At 37.0% G+C, this 26,241-nt stretch overlaps 1 protein-coding gene across 7 annotated transcripts in view; it reads right to left on the minus strand.

Moving 5' to 3' along the window:
• FBXO38 (F-box protein 38) overlaps positions 1–26,241 on the minus strand; it is a 53,479-nt gene that overhangs the window by 21,960 nt on the left and 5,278 nt on the right. For all 7 annotated transcript variants that reach the window (XM_082621167.1, XM_082621166.1, XM_082621163.1 and 4 more), the window contains exons 2-12: positions 24,244–24,433; positions 20,333–20,466; positions 17,142–17,305; positions 16,767–16,932; positions 14,231–14,368; positions 12,920–13,057; positions 10,688–10,781; positions 9,541–9,671; positions 5,595–5,765; positions 3,811–3,953; positions 2,701–2,911 (exon numbers count right to left, since the gene is read on the minus strand). In XM_082621167.1, coding sequence (XP_082477293.1) covers positions 2,701–2,911; positions 3,811–3,953; positions 5,595–5,765; positions 9,541–9,671; positions 10,688–10,781; positions 12,920–13,057; positions 14,231–14,368; positions 16,767–16,932; positions 17,142–17,305; positions 20,333–20,466; positions 24,244–24,371 — 1,618 coding nt within the window. In that variant the 5' untranslated portion in view covers positions 24,372–24,433. The remainder of the gene's footprint in view (positions 1–2,700; positions 2,912–3,810; positions 3,954–5,594; positions 5,766–9,540; positions 9,672–10,687; positions 10,782–12,919; positions 13,058–14,230; positions 14,369–16,766; positions 16,933–17,141; positions 17,306–20,332; positions 20,467–24,243; positions 24,434–26,241) is intronic.

Raw genomic sequence — 26,241 nt, forward strand, 5'->3', positions numbered from 1 at the left:
AATAAAAGCATATTTTTGTTGGAGTCATCTATTACCTTAATGATAATGTTCACTATAAAACACCGTATTTTATTTCAGTGGTTTATAAAGCAAAGACACAACTTATACAAATTAAATGGCTTTTAAAATTATACAGTGCCCTTCTTTGATAGGCAATTACTTCATGCAAGCTGATTAAGTTAAATACAACAGAGTAAAAGAGTTAGTGAATCCGCTTCATGCCAGCGTTGGTCCAAAAGCTCATGCATGGAAAGTTTTAAAATTCTACATTAAGGAAAGTCAACATGTGAGTACCAATTTCAAACTAAAGTAATATTTAAAATATTGTTATGCTTGTACTTAAAGAGTGGAAGCATCAATGTTAGTCATTTCAACTAACGTTATTTCCCAATGATCCCTTTTATTTTTAATCCCTGTACCACTCTTTTTTTTCTGTTAGTTCTTTCTTTCTTTTATTTGAATTCTTTTCACCACTCCTGGTTTTGATCAACAGTCACATGGCCTTTCTCCAGGTCCCTTTTTTTTTTGGGCCGTGCCATGTGGCTTACGGGTCCCGTGGTCAATCCAGGCCACAGCAATGAATGCACCAAGTCCTAACCACTGGACTGCCAGGGAATTCCCCTTGTCCTTATTTTTTATTTAAAAGGATCAACCTGACATGTATGTAATAATAAATGCACAAAAACATATTGCCAAGTTGGAAAGACCCATGGAACCTAATGTTTTATGCCAATCTTCATTTCTCTAAAATTCTGCCACCATCTTTGGCATTCTTAGGCTTCCTCTTGTTGAAGCTGTTGAATTCCTCAATCTTGGCATTTATGTCACTAATTCCTTTGCTTCTCAGCATTTGAAGATAACATATTTGACAAATACTGTACCTCAAGTATTTGGTTTGTAGTCATGTCTCTCATCTACTGAACCTTAGTTTCAAATGTTAGTAGAGTTAAGTTTCCATTGTTCTCTCTTAAATCCAATACCGTGTCCTCACGTAAGTTTTAGCTCCTGCTGCATCAATATATGACTTCACAATGGAAGGCATCCTCCATTCTACACTGAGAAGCCAATGGCCATGTAACTTTCTAGTGGAGTCTATAATCTGTCCAGTACATCAACTGCAACCACAACTGGGTTTGTAGGATTTGAGGAGTTCTGCACTGCAGCTGCTGTTAACAGTTTTCTATGAATGTTGGTGTTCTCTGAAGTCCAGATCCTTATGATGGCACTCAAGAACACGGCAAAGAAACAATACCTGACCTCACTACCCCCTCCTTCACCCCTAGCACCTGCTGGCTCTGCACTTTTGTTTTTGTATTTTAGGAGGAGAGATTTAGCCATAAGTTTGAAATGCCTAAGAGTACTCTTGTGGAAATTAAAAGGATGAAGTTGGATATAACTGCAATTACTTTTAAAAATAGAAATATCAAAGCCGAAAATACAGGTTTAGAATTCATTAGCATATAGTCGGTACTGAAGCCATGAGACTGAATGAGGTCATCTAGAGAAAATGTGTAGAGAAAAAGGGAGAGCAAGGACAAGAGCGGAATAGAGGAGGTGGTGCAAGCAAAGGAAACTGAGGAGGCATGTCCAATGAGATAGGAGGAAAACCAGGAAAATGGTTTCAGAAAGGCCAAGAGGAGCAAATATCTCAGGAAGACAGAAGTGGACAACAATGACAAATGCAGCTGGGATGAGATGTCAAAGAAGATGCAAGTGGAGAAATGACCACTAGCCTTTATAAGAGAGTCACTGGTGACTTTGCCAAGAGCCAAACTGGACAGTTCTATAGAGAACATGTGAGGTAAGGAAGTGAAGACAATTCTTAGGTCAGGACATGCATACTCAGGGTGGTCCTAAAGGAAATTACGCTCTATACACAGAATACTTTCATTATGAAAGGAGTTAATAACACCAGGGCACCCCATTTCTCATTAATTACTCTGCCTAACAGAATGAGTGAAAGGGCAACAACCAAATAGTGGCTAGAAGAGATTCCTTTTTCAGTTCTTAAGGGTCAACTGGGAACCTGGAAAATTTGTTAAGGAAACGATTTCACTCCATTCTCACTCATTAACACAGGGGCAGATGAAGCCTAATAACACATGTGCTGGCACACAGCAGGAGCTCAGTCGGTATCAAAGAATTGGAATGGATAGTTACATAAGTGAAAGCCCGTAGGTCCTTATTAGCTCGTGTACTTAATTTTCTGGGTGGTTTTGAAGACTTAATGATGAAAGGTATATGAAAGGTTTCCAACACAATGTCTAGCACATGACTACTATTCATTTTTCCAGTTCTTGGAACACCCAAAAATGATCTCCACGTTCAAGTCCAATGTAGCTATCTACTGGTCAGCAAGATATTGAAAGACGCTCCTTCACCCAAATCCTGACAGTTAAATCTCCATTAAGCCAGGCCTCTAAGGCTTACTGTACCTTAATTCTCATGGCATCTAAGTCCTTCCCTTTCTGTAAATACCCCAATAGATTCTATGGACAAGAGGCATCACAAAGATAACTTTAAAATAAGCAAGCAGATAGGCAAACTCCATCCACCCCCTCATTTGCTTTGTTAGCAAGGTCCCCCAATGTGTAAAGTGACAAACTGAAGTAGGCGGTGAAGGAAAGAGAAGAGAGTAAGAGAAATATGACCCAAAGTAAAAATCATTTCTATCTGGAGCTCACAAAAGATCTGGGTTACCGTCGGCTGCAAACTGCTGCTCTCCTGGCTGCAGGTCTTGCCGGAAGTCATTCTCCTCCTCTGAGTCATCTGGGTGATGGTGATTGTTGTCGTGGATGTTGGCATTATTCTGGGCATTATTATCATTGTCATTGTTGGAGTTCTGATTGCTAACAAGGGCCGAGGAAACCCCAATTCCTGTGCCTGCACTCAGACCAACCCGAGCACAGCCCTAAAGCAAGAAGAAACCACGTGCTTATTAATTTGGGTTAGTGTAGAACTCTGCATTTTTTAATATTCCTTCATTTCATCTTTACATAGAATATTTATATGGCACTTTATGAAATACTTTCACATATTCATAAAGGACCTCGTTTAAGGCCCAGAACGCTTCAAGCAAGATAAAGCGTTATCACTCTTGATTTACAGGTGATGACATGCACAATGGGAAGGGATCTGCCCAACAGTGCACAACCAGTAAGTGGTACAGCTGGGACTTGAAACCCAATAATCTGTCCTCAAACCCTGAGCTTTCCCCACTATATCACACTGCTTCAACAGTGGGAATATAACCGTTAAGAACTGACAAGAGAGAACATAATTTGTTGAAACATTAAGTTCTTATTACGATGCAAGTATAAAGCTTTATTTGTTAAGCAGTTTTAAAATAACATTTTGTACAACTGGGCAACCTCAGATTTCCCCAGATATGCAACTGAACAGAAAAGGTAGCAGCAAAGTAAAACATTTCCAAAACAAAATTCCTAATCCTTACTTATATTTTGGGTTGCTAATTAGAGATTTAATCTTCCAACTAATTACTCTTGAGTAATAACTTTTGCTTTAGCTTAAATTTCCACCTTTTCTCTTACCTTCACTTTATAAACCTGATGGAGACAGCTTTCCACTTTCTTTTTCCTTTCCTTTCTCTGGAAATCCCTTAATAGTCATTTACAAGAACAAGTGGCTATACATTATTATAACCTTTATGCCTTCCTTCACTGAGGCTGGCAGTAAAAAGTCAAATGATAACATTGTAAAGGCATATTATTAGGAAAAAAATTACTTAGGTTGTTTTATTTTCTTCCTTCAGTATCAAAATAAACAAAAATGCTCTCAAATGTGACTTACTTTGGGTGGTTCACGAAACATCTGGTCCAGTGAAATAAACTCCAGGCTGGGCAACAATTCAATAAACTGGCCAAAGGAGTCCAGCTTCAAAGCATGGCAACGCACTAAGTTGATATCAACCAATCGAGTCCATCTTGAGTGGTCTATTGAAGAAATTATATGGCCAGAGAGAATGTAACTAACACTTTCTCCATTACTCATGAATTTTGCTATAGGTCACAAAGACTTTCAAATCCTTTTTCCTTGAGTAAATTTTCTTTTATTTCATGATCTCTAACACTTGATAACTCTAAACTATGATGTCTCCTTACCTAATTTCATTGTGAGAACTAGATGGCTTGGAAATCGTTAACTTGAAACTAAGTCAGCCTATATTTAAATGTGATTCACTTAAAAACTTACATGCCTATTTAACGATAGGATACTAGTTAAAAGAAATGTTGGCATATTTCTTTCATAAAACAGTATGCAGCTATTAAAAGAATGAAGAAGAACTGAATATGCTTACTAATATGGAAAGCTCTCCAAAATATTCTTAGTGCAAAACACAAGCTAAAGGAAAATGTATACACAGTAAGGTCCTTTCGTATATGTAAATCATTTTTAAATGCTATATATGTATAGGCTGCAATATGCACAAAATAACCTGTCCAGGAGAATATACAAGAAACCGTTGATGGTGGTTACCTTTGAGAAGAGGAGACTTTTCATTTTGTACCTTTCTGTATTGTTTGATACTGTTTATCAAGTGCATGTATTACTTTTAGTTTTTAAGTGTTAACAGGAGTTCTGAGTGATGGGATTATAGGCGATTTTTTATTTTCTTCTTTATACTCTTCTGTATTTAAGAAAACAAACAAACCAAAAACCCAATAAATGTTATTTTTTAAAAGCGATCTACGCTGCATACAGCCTAAAATTTATTTCCCAATAACTTCTTGGTGCTGCTGGGCAAGGGGTAGAACTTCTCTTCTCATGGGTGAGACATGGCCATTCTAACAAATGATCTCAGCAGAGGCCTGGGAGCCCAGGCCTCTGGAGATGGGTTTTGTAAGGAGCTACAGTATCCCTGTGCGGTGCCTCAGACGGCAGAGGAGACTGGTCTGCAGGTGTCAGTAAGGGGGCCTGGTTTGCTAAGAGGATGTCAAAACGAAAATTCTCTAGCTCTGAATTTATTTAAAGGCTTGTGAATTTAGGTTTTTAAGAAGGGCTTGAAAAGAAATAAATAGCATTACTCTCTCAGGGAGGGAAATAAACTCCCCTCATAAGGAAAAATACCAAGTGCAAAAGTCACACTTCTATACACAAGGGATACTGTATGGAGGGGAGATTTGAAATAGCCTAGGATTTTAAGGCAATAGAAAATTTCACAAGTTAATGTTTAATATGTCACCTAACTCAAGTTTTTAAAATACATGCCCACTTTGTTGGTTCAGATGATATGCCATTTGAAGGTAATACAGAGAAAACAACCATAACATCCCAGGCAACAATTCCTAACCTAAACTTTACATGCCTGGCCCAAAGAAAAACACATAAGGATCAGTACAATTGAACCTATAACTTGGACAGTGCAAATTTCTAGGCAGAGAATTTCAGGAGTTCAAAGAGGCACTGAAAATATTTCCAACTCAGTTATCAAAGGTTCCCAGAACTTCTATGAATGATCCATATAAAATATCTACATTTTATATCAGGAATGTTAATTCATGACACACACAGAAACCAAAGATACATATTATTTTGACATTAATAAAATAGAGCCGCACTTAAGCATACAGTACCTGAGATCCAATTGTATGGGTTATGTAGATGGGGGCAATTATAAATTGCCAGATATTTGATACAGGAAAAAACTTCATTGACTGCCTTCATCCCTATATCAGTGATGATACCAGGATTTTCTACCACATCAGCCAAACCATACTTCACCAGATCTGCATTAGCCATTCTGCCTAGAAAGAGAAATTGATTTAAAAAACAAAAAAAAGGTTCTTAAAGTGTCATGGAGTGTTGCCAATTCTTTATTTTAACATCCAGTATGATTAGTCTCTATGATCATCCGGCATCATCTCTCCATCATCAGGTTCAGGTTCAGGTACAATTTTAGGTTAGGTATTCTGTACGAATGGTAGCCTTTATTTTGCAAAATAAAAATTTATGTTAAAAGTTAAGGGAAAGCTAGTAGGAAAAGATTATTTTCAATTGTTTAGAAAAGGAAAAAAGAAGGCAAAGTCTTAAAGCAAAACTGAGGGATAAATTGTATTGGTTTACACTTATGGTGAAGTTTTAGTTTAAGCTTTTAAAAAGAAAAATAAAATCTTAAAAATGTAACTCTTTCACTCTGTAAGGATAATGTTTTTGGAGTCGGGTGTGGCCATGTGTAGAGAAGAGTACACTTTGAAATTCAGATTCATTTTTAGAACCATGTATAGGTTAGTAAATACGTACCTAACCTCAGAAAGTGGACTTTTAACTCACACATACACCCACTCTCTCTGCCCTTGGGCTTTAGTGCCCACTGTCTTGTCACAGACTAGGGAGTGGGTTTAGTAAAAGGATCCTCCATTCTAGATTATGCTACTGGAAATCACACCTTATCCCTTGCTTCCTATCATTATTCCTGCCACCTGCCTGACCTTTGCTCTACAGGATGGTCCACTTGACTATGAGCAATTTGAAGGAAAATGGGATTCTGCCTAGTTAGTTTATAGTTACATTTTCAATGTCCAGCGTAATGCTGGGATATTATGATATAGGAACCCAATAAATGTCTCTCATGGTCCTTGCAATCAACTGACATAAAATACAAAGAAAACACTTGCTCTGGACAAGCTGCCCTGCCCTTCAGGGCAGGGATTCATACCTTTAGCCTGGACATGTTTAAAACAACCAGTCTACTCCCAACTCTTCCAGTTTCACTTTCCATATAGTTCATGGTCTCTCTCTTAGAGTCCCTGTTTTTTGTATTTACTGGCATTTCTTGGAGATTTCACCTTAACCAATTCTTCATAATTTTTCTGAGCAATTTTCTTTAGTCTCCTGGTAAAAACTTCTTTCTTGCCCTTTGGACTTAAGATTTGCCTTCTCCCCTATGATCAGGTAGATTTTGAACTGATCCCAGGTAAGGTGTTGTCAGAATAATTGCTACAGCCTAGCATGATAAATCTATGTCTTACATTCATTCCTTTGAGACCTGTTCCTGCTCTTAGGGTCTCCTGATCATCACACTCCCTCAAAACCCTGATGACATCACCTAGGACTCAGATTGTTTCTTTCTGATTCAGCCCAGAGGTCAGCTAAAAGTAAAAGCTACCATTCACTGAATGCTTTCTAAGTGTAAGGGACTGTAAGAATAAAAGACCATGTTTTCTCATTTGTTAAATGGAGATAAGACCGTTTCCCACTTTTTTTATTGGGTGGGTTGGACCCAAGAAATAACTTGCCCCAGGTCCCATGATTAATGAACTTCCATCTCACTCCCTCTTTCCAAAGCCCCAGCACTAAAGACTACTCTATACTGCTTCTGGATCTGAATGAGTTTTACACCCCATCACCTTCACATGAATCTCTGAAATTATGAATCTGTGTAAAAGAACCCCTAAGTATTCATCCTTGGATCACTTTTCTTATATTCCCAGTACACAGCATCTACTTTTCAGCACACCCATTTCCCCAATCTGGCACTGTCACTTTTACGATAAGTGTATGGGGACAAAGGCGATGTTTCTATTTATATTTTGCCAGAACCTTTGTAACAGAATTGGTGCAAGTTTTACCAGAAGCCACCCTAACCTCCTGGAGAGATGCTTCAAAATCTAAATGGCTGAGAAGCAAGAGATTAAGTGAAAGAGTATAAGCAGTGACCTCTCATTCCTCTCTACATAGTCTGTTAGACACACCTAGCACCTATTTTCATACAGAGAATCCCAGACCGTCTTTGGAGTAATAGAGGAGAGTACGTATATAGGAGAAACGGATGAACTGCAACAAATATGAAGAATGGCTTATAAAAAATATCAACACTAAGAGACTATTAAATATTAAGGAGACTATGAAACAAGTTATGTTGAAAAATGAGATAATGGTAGTCAAAAGGTAAAGTGTTGGGATTTCCCTGGTGGCAGAGTGGTTAAGAATCCACCTGCCAATGCAGGGGACATGGGTTCGAGTCCTGGTCCGGGAAGATCCCAAGTGCCGTGGAGCGACCAAGCCCGTGCGCCACAACTACTGAGCTGCAACTACTGAAGCCCGCGTGCCTAGAGCCCATGCTCTGCAACAAGAGAAGCCACTGCAGTGAGAAGCCCGCGCACTGCAATGAAGAGTAGCCCCCACTCACCACAACTAGAAAAAGCCCGTGTGCAGCAACAAAGACTCAACGCAGTCCCCCAAAAAGGTAAAGTGTTTTTCTATTGAAAATGTGTGTTGAGGGGAAAGGAACACTATAGGGAAATAGCTGGTTCTAAAGATAATTCTCAAAGACATTCTTTCAGTGGACCTAAATGTGGCAATCATGAAAATACAAAATTTGTCAAGTTTTTAGCTTTCGGGAAAAACAAAAAACAAGACTGTAGGAAAAAACACCAATTACCAAACTAATAATCTTAAGTTACTACACAGATACTATAGAAACAGAATGTTAGCAACTTCACTGAAAACCAGAAAAGCCTGATATCAAATACATTAATTTTGTTTGAAATTACTATGCTAGTTTAGCATTTTAAAGCTACGTTGGTAAAAAGCTGATCTTTTCAAAGCTATATAGATTAAAAATGATTCCTGTGTTAAAAAGGCTAGAAAATAATGCTTTGATTTTTTTTTAATGCTTCACCTGTATTGATGAGAACTGCAACAAAGTAAAAACAAAACAAAAAACCCCAACTATTATTGTGACATATATCAGAAATGAAAAGGGACAAACAAGTCATATTGTTTGATCTGGACTAAGAAGACTTAAGCCTTCTTATGTTCTTCTACAATGCAAATTAGATCCAAAGAAAAAATGTCATCTGGTATGACAGTGAGAGTTTAAGAAGACTTGTTACAAATTACGTGGGTAAGAAACTAATTCTTGCAAAAATAAAAACAATGCTGAAGGTGTAAATGTTTCTGCATGTCTGACTAATGTCATGTGGAATAAAAGTTTGAATAATGAATTGACATGCATTCAAACCTAAAGGAATGAGTTCCCAATTGTAAATACATTCCAGAAAATGCTGTGAACAAGCCTTCCAACAGCAATCATCATTAAACGAATACTGACCATTATGTGCTTACACTATCTGGAAAATCCAGAACCCCCAGTGGGCTTATTACAGAAATGAAGAGCATGGGCAGGGAATGGGACCTCATCAGAGAGGACCATCAAAAGCTTCAAGAAGTGTGGCAGATCAAATTTAACAAATGGAACCAAGGATGACTTTCTGTGAAAAAAATGAAGCAGAATAGGAAAGCAACTTGGGGAGCAAAGGGGAGACAATATCAAATGTAAATGAGGATCTTCTTTTGGGTAGACAATCACTACACTTTCTATAATATGCTAAAATCAGAGGCAATATAGAAAGAAGAAAATCACTGACACTTCAAGTTTAAATTTTTCAAGAAGTGAGAGCACCTAAGATTTTAAGCTGTTTTATATTCAAGAAAATAATGGCACATCCCAATTCAGAGTTCACTTTGTCAAGTAAGTTCCTGACAACAATATTAGGGATTAAATGAGATAATTCTTACTCTGCAGCAAAAACTCATCTACATATCCCAGATGAAGGGTTTCAAACTGGGGGAACTCCAACTCTGCCATCTTCAGGGCAGAAAAGACGCCATCTTTGGTTAGGGAAGGCTGGATCCGAACTTCATGTAACCTATGAACAAAGAGATACATATAAAAGTAAAATGAAAGCCATCAGAATCAAAGGTACTTCCTAATGTAAGGCTCTGAAAGAAGTTTATCTTACTGAAGTATCAAAGGCAAACAACTTTCCCCCCTCCACTAAAAAATATCAGATGTTTCCTTTAAAAGAGTATTTTATAAAGTGCGGGCACGTCTTACGTGTACACTGAAGTTACAGTAAATAATAATGAATTACACTGTAATAATCTTATATCCTTTCTGGTACTTTCTTAAACCTGATTAAGTCAAGGCAAGAATCTGCATCTGGCATTTCTTTAATATTTTTTTTAGGCTAGTATTAAGTCCCATTTAAACAAAGAGTATAGTTCTATAGTAGGTAACAATATTTACTCACTTAAACTTACAGTTTTGTTTTATTTATATTCTTAATATTCTACTGATGGAAAGTAAGAGTTTTGTTTTTTAATAAATTGAAAAATGGTTAATTCAATTTAAGTATTATAAAAGTAAAAGCAGAGGTAGACTTTTGATACGTAGGAAATAGTAAACATGGCATAAAGTGATGTGAAAATAGGTTAAAAATATAAAGATGTTAAAGGTCAGGACTCTGTAAAAGCTGACTTGTAACACTGATTTCTGAATAGCAAATATTATCACCAACTAACTAAAACAACTGGGAAAACCATCTGGAGGTTAAAACAATGGCTCCTGAGCAGGCTGCTGACACCAAAGCATCAATGCTGACTTCTGTTGGAGTCTCAGGCACTTCCAGATAATTGACTGTTTTTCTCTGATGAGACCACGCCCATTGAAAGCTTGCTAGGTCTGGAGTGCAGCTCAGTTGGTCATCCGTTCTAACAGTAGACTCCCACTAAGTGATAACCTACTGCTATTTAAACAACTCCTTTGTATTTTAAATCTGAAAAAGGCATGCTCAAACTTCAAACACATATTCCCACCAATTTTTATAAAACAGGAAAAAACATAATTCTAAGACAAAAGACACAATGTGAAGAGGAAACATACCTACGGGCAGCAGTGATGATGAGGTAACCAAGATCTACTTCAAGTGCATTTTTGCAAGCTCCCAAAACAATAGTGTGCAAATTTCTAAAACCACCTAGTTAGAGGAGAAAAGGAACAAACACAATTTAAGTGTTCCATTCGACCACAGCACTGTCAGTAGAGCATTTCTACATACTTTGGATGACAAATCGTTTAGGTGTAATCAGTTTAGTGCTTGTATATCACATTGCGGTTTTAATTTGCATTTCCCGAATGATCAGTGAAATTTATCATGCTTTCATGTTTACTGGCCATTTAGATATCCTCTTTTGTAAAATCTTTTCTATTCAAAATGTTTTCCCATTTCTCCTATGGTGTTTTCTGACTTTTTCTTACTAATTTTCGTTCTTTCTGGATACAAGTCCTTTGTCTGTTAGCTGTATTGCAAATAGCTTCTCTCACTCTATAGCTTGGCTTTTTACTCTCTTACTCATGCCTTTTGATGAACAAAAAAATCGTTAGCACATTTTACCAGTTTTTTTCTTTCTTTCTTTTTTTTTTTTTTTTTTGGTGGTACGCGGGCCTCTCACTGTTGTGGCCTCTCCCATTGCGGAGCACAGGCTCCGGACGCACAGGCTCAGCGGCCATGGCTCACGGGCCCAGCCGCTCCGCAGCATGTGGGATCCTCCCGGACCGGAGCACGAACCCGTGTCCCCTGCATCGGCAGGCGGACTCTCAACCACTGTGCCACCAGGGAAGCCCTTATTTTTTTCTTTATGGTAAGTGTTCTTTGGTATACTATTTAAGAAATCTTTGACTACCAAAGGTCAAGAAGACGTTCTCCTGAGTTTTCTTTTAAAAACTGTATTTTTTACATTTGGATCTACGAATCATCTGGAATTAACTACTGTGTGAGGTATGCTGGCTCCTTAAGTAAAATATAAGGTAGAGTCATTCTTAAACACTTATTACGGAAGAAAAGTCTCTGCTGCTCTTTTAGGCCCTTTATGCAAACTCTTAGCTTTTGGTACCTCTCTCCAGGTCTTCTAATGAATGACTGCACTGTGGTCTTCTTTTCCTTTCATTTTTTAAATTTATTTTTTACTTTTTATTTTTACAAGAGGTAAATAAACTGACACCAAGCATTCTTTTCCTTTCTGACTTTATCCTGTTAGCTAGAGCCATGGAATAAAAATTCTGCTGTTGATCTTGAGGAAGTCTCCATCCCCTTCACACAATGTAATGAAGTGCACTTGTACCAGACTTGATTAACTGACAAAATGCTAAAAATGTACTTACTCATATTTTAACAGTATTAATGATAATGTCTATTTGTTACCAATGGTACTAGATAATTTTTCATTTATATTTTGGATATTCACAGTTACATTTTCTGATCCCAACTATTAATTATCTATATAGCTAAACTTCTTGGTCTTTTTGTTGCAGTGAGGAGATAATTAACGTGGAGCACGTTATGCTACGTATGATCATTTAAAATATAATTATGGGAGCTAGAAAGTAAAATCTTTTTTTCTTTTAAAAGCCAACATCTGGGGCCTCCCTGGTGGCGCAGTGGTTGAGAGTCCGCCTGCCGATGCAGGGGATACGGGTTCGTGCCCCGGTCTGGGAGGATCCCATATGCCGCGGAGCGGCTGGGCCCGTGAGCCATGGCCGCTGGGCCTGCGCGTCCGGAGCCTGTGCTCCGCAACGGGAGAGGCCACAACAGTGAGAGGCCCGCATACCGCAAAAAGAGAAAAAAAAAAAAAAAAAAAAAGCCAACATCTGATGGATGGATCTAATATCCAACCGATAAACGTGAAAACATTTTATATACTATAAGTATTAAGCAAATGTTAGATTAATATTACTAATGTCTAAGTTCTTTTGTAGAACTAAGTTGTCTAAGTCAAAAAATATCTCTTCCCAGCAAAAGGCACTAGGATATCTCCGTTAACATCTCTCAGAAAGATTCCAAATATAACATGAGTTATTAACTAAGCAATAAGTATTAACAAGCCAGAAAACATGCCTTATCACTCTACTATTTTGAGAAGGTTTAACACTGCATAAAAAGGAAATGAATACTGGCCACACTCATGGTTACTTATTCTTCACTACATACATCAGATAGAAAGTACAATTACTAACAAGCATTTTCTTTCATAAAGACTCAGAAGAGAAGCTAAATAAAAGCTTAATAAATTTTAAACTGATTTTTTAAATATTTAGTAACTAAAGGAAAATGAATACCTGATCTCCAACTGTCTTCAACTACATGTTGGATAAGACCTCCAAGGAAAGGAACTCGAACCATTTCCAAATGTTCCAAGTTGCGGGCAGAGGCTAAGCCTGTTACTAAAGGGACATATTTCAAGGAGTTTGTGGGTCCTGGAGAAAGACAATTTCAATGGAACAATGTAAACTGTAAAGATGATTTTTCAAATCAGCAACTGAAATGAATAACTTATAAATTCTATGTCTGAAAATGACAGCCAAGTGGCTGGCTCTCTGCAATTTATACTTCTCATTGGAAAAAGTATTAGTTCTGTAAACCACATACTTATTCAGCATAAGGATTTTTCAGTAACGTTGGAGATTTAGTATTTTTTGTAAATTCCCTGAAGTTTCAATAGTTTTGAGCTCAGAATAAGGGGAAAAGACAAGTTGAAAATTTGATCCTTCACTCTAACAAACAGCTCAATGACTTAAACATCTCTCTATGTGACCAGTGTTATATTAGGTGTTATGGAAGATGACAAAAGATAGGATCCTATCCATCAAAGAGCTTGCAACTGACGCAAACATAAAACTAACATGAATAATTATAAAAAAGATAAAAAGGCAGAACATATCAGGTACAAAAATAAGATCTGATATACTACATACAAAAGAAAAAAGAGAAGAAAGTTTGAAGAACAAAACTTCAAAAATGTATACAAGTGAAGAGGAAGAAGGAAGTGTAAACCTCAGGACAAGGAAACAATAATACAGAAAAACACTCAGGCGAGAGCTGGTATGGCTGTTTGGGAACAGTGAGTAGGCAGGCCTGACAATAAAAGGAGTACCTTGGAAAGGAGTCTGAAATAAGGATATGAAGAGGGGCCCTGGGTATTATGAACTCTGAAGCAAAGCAAAACAGTTCCCACTTGACACACTAGGGCAACAGAAGTACTGAAGGTTTCAGAACAGAAAAGTAGTATCATAAAAGCAGTGTTTTATGCTTTAAGGTAGATTAGGTCAGACAACTATTTACATGCAGAATGATCAGGAGGCCAGAGACAAAGAAAGTAAAAAAAAATTTATTAAAACAATCCTATAAAAAGTGCCTATAAGAAATATGTAGAGACATTTTAACACCTTATTTTTTCTGCTAAGGGTCAAAGACAAATCATATGTCTACTGTCTTTAAAACAAAAAGTACATTTACCTTCATAAGGTAAGTTACAAACATAAACAGTAATAGCATAATATAATTTCACTTACAAATGTAGCTATGGAGTTTGCTTTAGGACATTTTTAGAATAGTATGTGTATAATTCCACCACAACTATGTACCCTTACCTGCACAGTTCCTCATGACAAAAGTTCGTAAGCTGATGCAAAGAAAATCTTTGAATGGCTGTGGTTTAGTGAGTCTTACCCACTTCATATAAAGGTGCCTTAGCATTGGGATACAAGGAATTTCAGGAACATTCACCCCTAAAGCACATATACAAAAAAATAAAAAACAAGAAAACCACTAAAAGACTCTGTATTCTGTGTATAAGTTCAATAGTCTATTTTTCAAGTTAACAATATATCCTTCCTGTATATTTTCATCAGAACAAATTACCTAATTAACACGTAGGAAGATAAGCTTATTTAAAACAGGCTTGTAAAGAACAATTTAAGAAAACAATAAACAGACTATTATTTCTTTAGAAAAGGCATATGGGAAGATGGGATTTAAAAAGTACTTCTACATTTTATACACACAAGTTTTTTTTGCAACTCTAACTCTTCCAGAGTTACTAGGAATCATACCTGCAGAGGACCATTTCTGGAAGAAAGGGGATGTAGAGTGGGAGGATAAGTCAGGAGATATGGAAGGAGACAGAGCATGGGTCACTTGAAAACTCCTATGGTACGAAGCAGTTTGAGGAACCTGTCCAAGAGTCTAAACACTGTAGACTAGGGAACAGCCAAGAAGTGACACAATTCTCGGACAGAAATACAAGGATCCAGGGTGATGGCATTTAAAAAGCAGTAGCTGGCAAAACCAGTTTAATATAACTTTTAACCTTGAGTCAGTAGAAGCCCTGCTAGCAATAGCAACTAGAGAAAGCAAAATTGGGAGTACTTAAATTGTTGGTTCTTTGAAAGCTAAATTCTGCAGAATGCTCCTACTGTAAGGATTACCCCTTAACCTGGTCCATGCAAAAAAAACATAGTTGGCTTTAGCACTGAACTATGCATAAACACTGTACTAATTGGGGATTAGTCCAAAGGAAGAAAAGCAGAAGAAGTGAGGTACAGATTGGGACTCAAGATGCAAAACTCACAAAGGTACATTTAGCATCTACCATGATGGTGGTAGCTCTGACTAGGAAACCCAAGGGTAGCAAGGGTGAGACAGATCCAGACAAGACAGTTATATTCTATGCCCAATCCACACTTTACCCCAAATCCATTCTATAAACAAAGGACACAATTACCTGTCTTCCCCAGCATTTTCATTAATTTACTATACACATTTGTATCACTGTAACAGTGTTAAACGTTAAACTGTTGAATTAATCAAATGAATTAAATGCATTTCAACAAAATTTACCAAGTGCTTATTATATTTGCAATGAACTGTGACAGGCATCATGGAAAATATAAAGATATAAAAACAGTCTCTGACCTTACAGAGCTTATATTATAAACTTTAGATATTACAGAATCCCTTTATTATCTAAAAGTCTGAATTCAAACTAGACATCCAACTCCTTCATTGGAACCACTCCTCGATCTTGTAAATGAAGGGTTGCTAGAGAGCTTTGCTCTTCTCCCATAATTGCACACTAAGACTTATTTAAGACCTAGTCCTTATCATCCCTGCTGCTCTCCCTTCACCACCTGACCCAGTTTCAGAAATACCCAGTTCTTCAGGGCCATCCCCAATACGTGCAATAAGGTACAGGAGATACTCAATATGTATATTTTAAGGAAAATATTTAATAAATATTAATAGTCAGACTATAGTAACAGGAGTCCCCCAAAATTCCTTTCAGCAATCTAAGCCAAAGATGACAAATTAAATTTGAGAAAATATCTGTTCTTATCATTTACTTAGGTTGTAATTATTAGGATACAATTTCAGAGAATATTTAGATGGAGAATGCACACTGTGACCATTGCAAACAAGGTGCCTTTGGAAAAAGACCACTCCCTCTCCATTTCTCAGGAAAAAGGGAAGTGGCAGAGTTTTCCATCAGCTCTGGGTTGAAGAAAGAGGGGCAATTTTCTGCTTGGAGAAGATACAAGTAAACTTAGAGTTATCTAAGATTTTTTATTCTGTGATGTTCTAGAGCTGAGCAGGATAATAAAGTAGCCACTAGCTACATGTGGCTATTTGATAAACAAACATAAAATAAAATTTAAAAATTCAGTTCCTCTATTTCACTGGCTACAGTAGGTACCATATGCGATAGTACAAATATAGGACATTTCTATCACCACAGAAGGTTGTACTGGAGAACTCCCCTCTAGAGGGTAGAACTAGGAGCAAAAGGTGGATATCTGAGAACAAGGGCAGGATTCTGGCTCATTCAAAAAAGAAACAAACAAACAAAAAAACCCCAACAACCTTCAAAACTACCCAAACTGCCTATCAAAACGGGATCAGATTGGTTGTGAAATAGTAGTTCCCTCACCTACCTGTCCGCCGCCAACCCCCCACTCCCTGGGGTCCTTTAACGGGAAATCTAAAATTGTATACAAGTCTCACAAGCATTTCTTTTGCCATCATCAATCAGCAAAGCCGTTTCTAAAATCCTCATTGTTCCCTTTCAGTGAATATTCAGTTGTATGGCATTTCAAGGAGTCACAAGCAACCCAAGAAACATGTACTCACCAACTAAATGTAAAGTTTGGATTTTGGCTCCTACAGGAATTTTCAGTTTATTTTCAGGAGGAATTGGAAATGCTCCATTACGATTACGAAACTTCCCCAAAATATGAACATGTGGCATGTATGTCCAAATAGATTCTACCAATTCCAAGTGAGAAGTTTCCACACCCTACAGAATAATGCCAAAGCAAACATAAGAAAGGCTTTTAATTTAGCATCCAAAGCTTCTATTTCTGTATCATAAGATGCTAAGTATGCAGTGGAACTTAAAAGTTCGTTGTGGATGAAATTTTCATGTGACTGAACATGTTCTATCATTCTTTTAATTTAATATCTCATCAATTAGTTGATGTCAAATGTTCAACCAGGTGCACTCACCACTAAGTTCGGGCATGCCTGCAAAGCTTCCAGAACTCCGGGAATGCTAAAAGCCTCATGGCCCCGTACCCTTCGCCTCTCAAGGTATCTAGGGTGAAGGCCATATAGCTGTTCAACATCTGGCATCTTCTTCAATAGTGTCAGAAAACTGGAATCTGTGAAGCCTAAGAAGTTCACAAGTATTTAGAGCCAAGTTCATCTTTCTGTTGTTCAATATTTATAGGCACTTGTAATTTTTATCAAAAGTTAAAACAACAACAAAGCAAGAGATTTCCTTTTAAAATTTTCATAAAGCTAATACTACAGCTGAACAAATGGGTAAACAGAAAATATTTCCCTTAGTAACAGAGGAAATGTGTCAGGAACACCACTTACTCTGAGTTGATACTTTACAGCTGAAACTTTTAATTTACTATTTTCTTTTTTGTTGTTGCTCCTGCTTTTAAGGCACAGAAATCTTCAACTAACAACACACTTTTAACCCAGATGACTTGGACCTATTTGACTGATGTGTGAGGACGGACAACCTTTCTGGCCACCACCCTCCTCCCCCAAAGGTACTCTCTGGTCCATAAAACCTCTAGGCTCTATAGAGGTCACAACTAAAAAAATAAGTAAGATAGGATCCCCATTTTCAGGAAGCTCACAGTTCTAACCCAAATCCCATCTCAAACTGGGTTCTCTTAGTTACCCATTTCCCAATAATTGCTTTATCCTGTGTTTAACTATCATTCCCAGGACATTTTAGACAATTCATTCTTTTGAAAAAGACGGATGCAAGTTAACTAAAAGAGCATAAGCAATCCAAACTACAAGGATGCTGAACTGACAGACTATTTATCTGAGAGGCCAGCTGTGCTCCACAGTGGGAAACAACCAGATGGCAAGAGAAAGATACAGGTTACTTCCACAGTACAAGTTGCTGGTGTGGTAAGTAAGGAGATAAGTCTCATACTGATGATATTTTATTATCTTACTTTTTGTTTTTAATGGAGGCCATCAGAAAGCTAACTGTCTACTCACTAATGATAAATAAAAATATTAATTTTCAAGAATAAAAATGAAGTCCAAGGGCTTCCCTGGTGGCGCAGTGGTTGAGAGTCCGCCTGCCAATGCAGGGGACACGGGTTCGTGCCCTGGTCCGGGAAGATCCCACATGCCGTGGAGCGGCTGGGTCCGTGAGCCATGGCCGCTAAGCCTGTGCGTCCGGAGCCTGTGCCGCGCAATGGGAGAGGCCACAACAGTGAGAGGCCCGCGTACCACGCAAAAAAAAAAAAAAAGAAGTCCCAAACCATCACGTCTTACTACAGTTTTCAAAAGTTGTTCTACTTGTACAGGGCTAGTTCTACTTGTACAGGCTACAGGCTATGTTAGCTTCAGATTCACGAAAAAATGAAGAGTAAGAAGGGACCTCAAGAGATTACCTGGTCTCTTTAATTATAATAACAGTTCTTATTATTGTCTTATACAGTAACTCTACTAAACCATTCAATGTGTTAATCATTTTACATATCTACTCTCACAACCCAATGAAAAGGTTTATCACCCCATTTAAAAATGTAAAAAATGAATGTGACCTTTGCCAATGTCCATCCTCTCTTGTTGTACATTACACATTGCCTCTCTCCACCTTCTTTACAGAGATGGTCTGAGAGTCCAAGGAAATCATATATGTAAACCATAAAGTGCTGTATAAAAACCTTATTTAGCATTATTATATAGAGAATCAGGGTATAAACTCCAGAGACCAGACCAAGGTGGCATTAGCAAAGCAGGGTTAGTAAGACTTTATTCTAGGCTATAGAGACTTTGCTTTGACTCTCTTTTATATTTGTGGCAGTGATGGGAAGTCTTGGGCTCACAGATATTTATCACAGTCTAAAAGAAGCCAGCAATGTGCAGACAAATTCTTCTCTAATTTGATACGGGGCAGAGATTTTAATTGTAAGATTGCACCACATGGGAGCTCTGCTATCCTATCTCTTTATGTAGTGCATTAACCCCATGTCCATATGTCCTACTGGCCTAACCTCTGTTAAAGAAAATCTAATAAAAGAAATGACAGTCCTTTTCACATTGCCCTGATTTTTTCTTCCCTGCTGTCTCTGCAATATGATGAATGCTTTTCCCTTACGATAGTTTCTTTAAAGTATTTGAAGACAAATGTGCTTTGCTTCCCATCGAGCTATGTTCTAGCCTCAAGTCTCTGCAGTGTTCTTCACAAAAAGATATAGTGATAACTCTGGCCAACTGATAACAGTTATCAGTTGACTAATGACCCTCTTGAAAGCTTATGCAGCACCCCAAACTGTACAATATCTCAGTGTTTCAGAGGCAGTCTGTTCTGTTCCACACAATAGAACAGAAGAAGACAATTATCTCCTCAGCCCTTCACTTCTATTAAGGACCCCTCCCCTTTGCCCAGCACCACAGCTTCATCACATTTTCAAAATATCAGGATCTGAATATTGTTGATGAAAGGTAGTTTAAAAAGATAATCAAAATTGCTAAACAACATTAACTAAAGTGACATAATTAACAGGTTGGTATTAACTGAAAAGAAGCCTGATTAGCCCTTAATATTATTTCTTCCCTTTGAGGTATGCTCTGCTTAACTAAAGTCATGAACTTCCTTTTCTGGTGGTCTCTTTACCTGAGGTCCATTTGTTGTGGTTAGGGTACTAACTTTGAGTTCTTCACATGCAAGGCCAATGCATTATTTGAGAAATCTCCAAGACCTAGCACAGGCCTTTTAAAAGTGCCAAAGAAATGAAAGTTCCAGAAGTGCAATTTCTGTGACCTACAACTAGAGCAGCTTTACAAAAATTGATAAATAACTGTTTAACCAGAGGGTGCATGAAAACCTGCATCATGGAAGAAAGGACGCTTTGTCAAATGTGACAGACATATACTCAGCTAATCAAAGGCTCAATATGTATTCTCCAATCATATATTTGTGTAATAGACTGATGTAGTTTCTTAAGGAGTAGGAAATGAAAACAGACCACTAAAACAGTAAAGCCTCAGGCAAAACTCATTTCATCAACCTAAAAAATTTAGATAAAATCCTGCCTCCCTCCCTACAAGGTGCCTAGATTGCCTATCCCAAAGCAACAAGTAGCTTTTGATGGGAACGTTATTAGTAGTTTCCAGTGGGGCTCCACTGTACATTACAGGCTAAATTTACTTACCACTCGGCATGTATTCCCACCATCGCCCCGCACAAAGATCCACTACCCTCACAACTCTCAGATATAGGGTGACTGCTTCCTTTAGCTTCCGGGAAAGACATTCCATACACATGATATCCTGCAGAGGGAGGTACCTTTGTAAGAGAAAGAAACTCATATTTATCAAGTGGGTAAGTACTTCATCTCACTGACAGGTTATTTTTTTCCTTTCTCCATTCTCCTGTCCCTCAAATAAAATAAGACTGTAGTAATATTCACCGAGTTTTAAGATTAACATGCATACATACCTTTTTACTAAAAAAAAAAAAAAATCAGCAAATACTCAAGCATCCAAATAAAGTGTGGAGCTCCCTCCATAGAGCATTTGATAAATCCTGCCTTTCTCCTTTTAAGTTTTTAAGGACAAAGAAAATCTCAAAAAAAAAAAAAGGAAGGATAAAAAAATCTCAGTACATTTCAAGGTATAGTGATAAGGGAATGTACAAAAGACCAGAGAACTGATCAATTTGAACCTAACCAATATTTTTTCATAGATTTTACAGAATCCATTTCCTAAAGTGGCTAAAAAAATTCCTCTCTGCTCCCGCTCAACACCACCCAGAATCTCTACAATTTTCTTCAACAAATATGTATACTAAGTTTATAGTGTACATTTTCCCCTAGATCTTTTACCTCTTAATCACATACTCTAATAAAAGTATTGCATAAGCATTAAGTGAAAACACTCATCTGAATTACAATTTCCTTTTCTTCCGACCTCCCCTGTTATCTCTTCCTTCATGAAGCTTTTCAACTAACCTCTACTTTTGTTCTGTTTCCAGTAATACCAATATATATATCTCTCTCTCAACAGACCTAGGTTAATTTAAAAAAAAAAAAAAAAAGGCAAAAGCTACCCTTTATTGAGCTGGTATTGTGTCACAGACACTGTACTACAGTCACTGTTTCACAACTTTTGCAAGCTAGGTTCTTTTCCTGTTTGCAACACAGCCCTCCCCCAATCCTTTTTCTTCCCTCCTCTGTTCTGCTGTGTTCCCCAACCCTCTGGCTATGAGGTGACTTTGGCCAGTGGAAGGCAGGGCAAAGGCTTTCTGCTATTGCTAGTCCCTTAGCTGAATGAATCTTCAGCATCTCTTCCTCGTTCCCTTAACCCTACCTACACCTCTCTGAATGATCCCTTCATTAAGTTACCTTCAGATTCCAGACGAGGGTATCTTATCTCCTGCTACAACCCTCATTGATATAGTAGGTGCTATTGTTATTCCACTTTACAAGTGGTGAAATTGGCTCAGAAAAGTTAACCAGAAAAAAGTCAACAGCTTAATAATTTGAGAGAGGAAGAGCAAGGATGTCAACAGTTCGGTCTATTTCCTAAAAATTCAGCTAATTCTAAAGGAAAGTACAGGTATACCTGCTGAATATTTCTCTGCTCTATTTTTTTCTACCTCTGGCCCCTCTGCATTCTCCTTTATAACTATTTAAATAAAGAGAATAAAATAAAGTCAAATTCTCTACCAAAAAAGCATTATTGCCAACTTAATTTACAGTTTCTATAACTTAGATATGAGGATACTTTTCAGAAACTATATAACTATACACTTTATAAACAATGAAAAACTGAATTTGTTTTCTAAATCAAGTTTTGCCACTAAAATTTTTTCCACAAATCACTGATTTTTATCCAAAGTATTTGCCTGAGTTAATATTATACTCCCTTGAAATACAAACATCAGTAATCTTATGGAGATTATTTTATATTTGCCCTCAGAAAAAGAATGTATTTTTACTCCACAGATACATAGTCAAAAAGTTGGAGTTCAAAAGGCAGATCAAACATATTTTAGAAAAGATGTGTTTAACATGGCAGGTACAGCAAAGATTAAGTTTCTTTTAAGGAAGCCATGGTTTTTCTTGTTTCATGAAAACATGCTAAATGGTTATTACAGGACTACAAAATGAGTCCTCAGATAAAAACTTTAGAAGCCTAAAAATAAATATTTATTTTTAGAATACCATATTTCAAGTACTCAGCTTAGTTCACAGTTCTTCTTACATTCTGCCAATTTGCTGCATGTTTTTTTCATTATAACCAGGGTAACATCCTTCTATTTGATTCCACTCCTTCTACTGTTATATTCTGTTTGAACTGCAAAATCGAATCCACTCTCAATTTAAAATATGATCAAATTTGTTCATAATATGCCCTACCATTAGTCAACAAACATCTAACACACATCCCTAGAAACAATTTTACCTATGCTTTCCTCTAGTATTTTAATAGCTTCATTGTTTAATTCACTGATACATTTAGAATATAGTTGTCAGATATGAGAGAGAGAACATGCTTTTATTATTTTCTTCAAATGTTTTTAGGTTGTGACATCATCACTGAATAATCTACTCAGCTTTTCCTCACTGATGTGAATACCAAGTTTATCATAAACTAGATCCCCACGTATATTTGAATCTACATATGGAGCCTATATATGGAGTTTGTTTTACCCAACTGTCTGGCTATCTTCTCCCGTACCAAATCTTTAATTATTGTATATTTTAGAATACATTTGAACATCTAGTAGGGTTAGACTCTTTTCCTGAAAAATTTTGGCTACAGAATTTTTCCTGCCAGATGAACTTTAGCATTATCCTATTATGTTAAAAAAAAGTCTATTATTTTAATTGGGCCTTCTATTCCCAGATAGAACTGAACAAAAACTGCACTGTGTCACATAATAACAAACTGCAGAAGATAAAGACTAATACAGATTTATACTGGAAAAGAAAAATAAAGTGCCCATAGTTCCCTAAAATAACTCTGCTATCACGATTTTAAAACTTCTTAATCTGCAAATATTCAATAATTTTTTAAAAATTCAAAACTTTTCTAGCAACTTCATATATGGAAATCTCCCCTAGGTAAATAATCTAAAATAATGGAAAATTCAGATGCTTAGATAAGTTAGTTGCATTATATAAGAGAAAAATTAGAAACAATAGAGACGAAAGAATACAAGAAAAGGTAATTATCATGTCAGTGGAATAGAAAGCAGTGACTAAAATGATAATTATGAAGACCATGCAGCAATATGAAAAAAGGCACGACACAATATAACCATTAACACTTACCAAGTGTTTATGCCATGCAGTGTACTGAGTGCTTTAAAAGCATTATCTCATTGAATCCTTATAATAACATCTTTATTTCTATCACTGGTCCAGAGATAGTAAATGAGAGACTCAGGATCAAACTCTGGTCTCTCATTCCAGAGACAAAGTATATTAGGATGTGTTTATTTGAGTGGATAATGAAAGAAGAGAGCAGGAGAAACTATAATGAAAGGGTTTCATTGGTTGTTTTTTTGGTTTTGTCTCTGGTTTCTTTAACAATTGTTATAATACAGTTTAGATAAAAATATAATTTTAAAAAAGGATTTTGAAAAAAATTTACCTCAAAACAACTTTAACGTGTGCACTGTATATACCAACGATGGGTATTATTTCACAAAACTTTTTTCATTTCCTTTTGTGTATGTGCACACAGAGCAAAATGTGTTTCTCACTGTGGATTGTAATCCAAAAGTCAGAAACACTACTTTATATCATACACACAAGGTACTGTAATAATAAAAGTCAACAAATCTATCAGTCAGTAAGAATTCCAAGAAGCCTGGAATGTTAACACAGTCTAGATAATGGCTGCCCAATAAAACTTTCTCCAATAAAGGAAATATTCTCTGTCTTCACTGTCTGTGCTGTCCTATACTGTAGCCACTAGCCATACTGGGTCTTTAATTTAATTTAAATGCCACATGTGGCTAGTGACTACCATATTGGACAGCATAGCTCTAGCATTTGCTCCTACTTATACTATACATTCCATGTAGGTGAAAATCAACCAAACAAAATCTTACCTAAAAATATGGCAAAGCACTTCATGTGAAAGTTGATTCATATAGTCCTTTGTTTCATCTGATATTGTTTCTTCAGGAATATCATTGTTCATGAGACACGTTTTAACACTTTTCTTTCGTGGACCCATTGCTGCGTTATCTCCAGTATCAAAGAGCAAGTCTCCCCTTTTGGTTACTTGAGTTCAAAGACCTGAAAGCAAGCAGTGATTAGAGGAGACTAAAACACACCAAACCCAGATGCAGAAATTATCTTGGTAAAACAATGCTTATTTTAGAATACAGACACACAAAGGTAGTGCTATTACAATGGTACAGACTACATTCAAATTAATAAAAATACTACACAAAAGGCACAGAACATCTTTTTTCTGAAGAGCAGTAGAGATAAAAATGCATTACTTAGAATGAGCAAAAATCCAAGGAATCAGGAGTCCTGGATTCTATTCGTACTCTGTTGCTTCCTAGCTAATTCACTCAATTTCAACAAGCATCAAATTCCTCATATGTAAGATAAGATTAAACTAGACAAACAAAACCCCTCCCAACTCCAGGAGCCGGTGATTCTGGGACTGCCCCTAACACAGCAGAAAGGAGAAGACTCTTGGATTCTAGTCCTGGATCTGCCACAAACTACTTCTATGAACTTGAATCACCTTTTAAATTCTTCCTTCTCCCACCTATAAAGTGAGGGGATCAGATTTCACTGGTGGGTCACATATCCCTTTATGAATTTTATTTAAAAAATCTATTAACCTTCTCCACAAAAAGCAATAACCAAAAAAACTACTTAATTTTACATGCAATTTCAGAGGAAGAATAAAACAACCCTTCTCCCTCTCCCTCTCCCATAAGTATTAAGGAGCAGAGGTTAATTCACTTTTGTATCAGATGTATGTTTTGTTTGTTTTTAAAATAAGCTTTAGTGAGGGAGGAAGAAGAGAAAGGAGGAGGAACGGAGTGGGGGAAATAACATAAAAGTCAGATGAGCAAACTTCTGCCCAGAGGTTTGTTTTATTTTGCAGATCAGGTTAAGAGGGAACTATGTGAAAACAGTGTCCTTTAAATAGCATTATCAATTATCTCTGGTAAAATTCGGAAAACTTATCTGGATTCAAAGTGAGAGAACTGTAGAGTTCAGAGCTTAATCATGCTGAAGTGATGCAAAGAATTGCTGTCACAAATCTGTCAATCTCTGGATTAAACAGTGTTTGCTCCCTTTTATGCACCAATGCTTTTTCTTTATTATAATCTGTTACTATCAAAAGTTTCTAAAGTGGACCCCATGCTTCCATTTTCTTACAGAGTTGCAATAAAAGTGTAACCTTTCCTTGATGACCTGAGGTTATCATTTGAATATACATTATATTCTGCAATATAGTCTCAGGGACTCCTGAGCTATATGGAGTTCCTGGGGTTCCTTTGCTTCAGCAGCATATGGGAGCAAACTACAAGGCTAAGTGAATTCTTTTATTTCTTGTGTGTGTGTGTGTGAGTGTGTGTGTGTGTGTCTGTGTGTGTGTTTTCTGGTCTCTTCTTCCCTCACTAAAAGGTTATGCACTGTGACTTCTGAGAGGTGTCAGCATGCTTGCTTCTCCCTGCACTCCACCCAAACACACACACACACATACACACCTCTAATTTGCTGCTTCTAATCAGCTATGGCCTGGGAAACCAATAAGTTTTTAGAATTCTGTGTGGATTAACATCAACAGGCAGTTAGTAGTATGGACTTAAGGAATTCTGCAAAGAGTAGGTACATGAGCTACAGTTCACTGAATTTGTTTTTAAAGAAATTTAATACACATGATCAAACAGAAACCAAATCAGCCTACAAGAAATCCTAGTTTGCAGAAGATAAAATCTTTCCAACCTGACCCAGCCACCTTTCCAGTCTCATCTTTCACTTCTTATCACTTGCTCACTCCAGCCACACCAGTATCCCAGTTTATCCATTTGTTTAACATTCATCTTTTATTCCTAGTAAGCTATTAAATCTGG

The sequence above is a fragment of the Mesoplodon mirus genome, assembly GCF_964341445.2.
Source record: "Mesoplodon mirus genome assembly, chromosome: 5".
NCBI lineage: Eukaryota > Metazoa > Chordata > Mammalia > Artiodactyla > Ziphiidae > Mesoplodon > Mesoplodon mirus.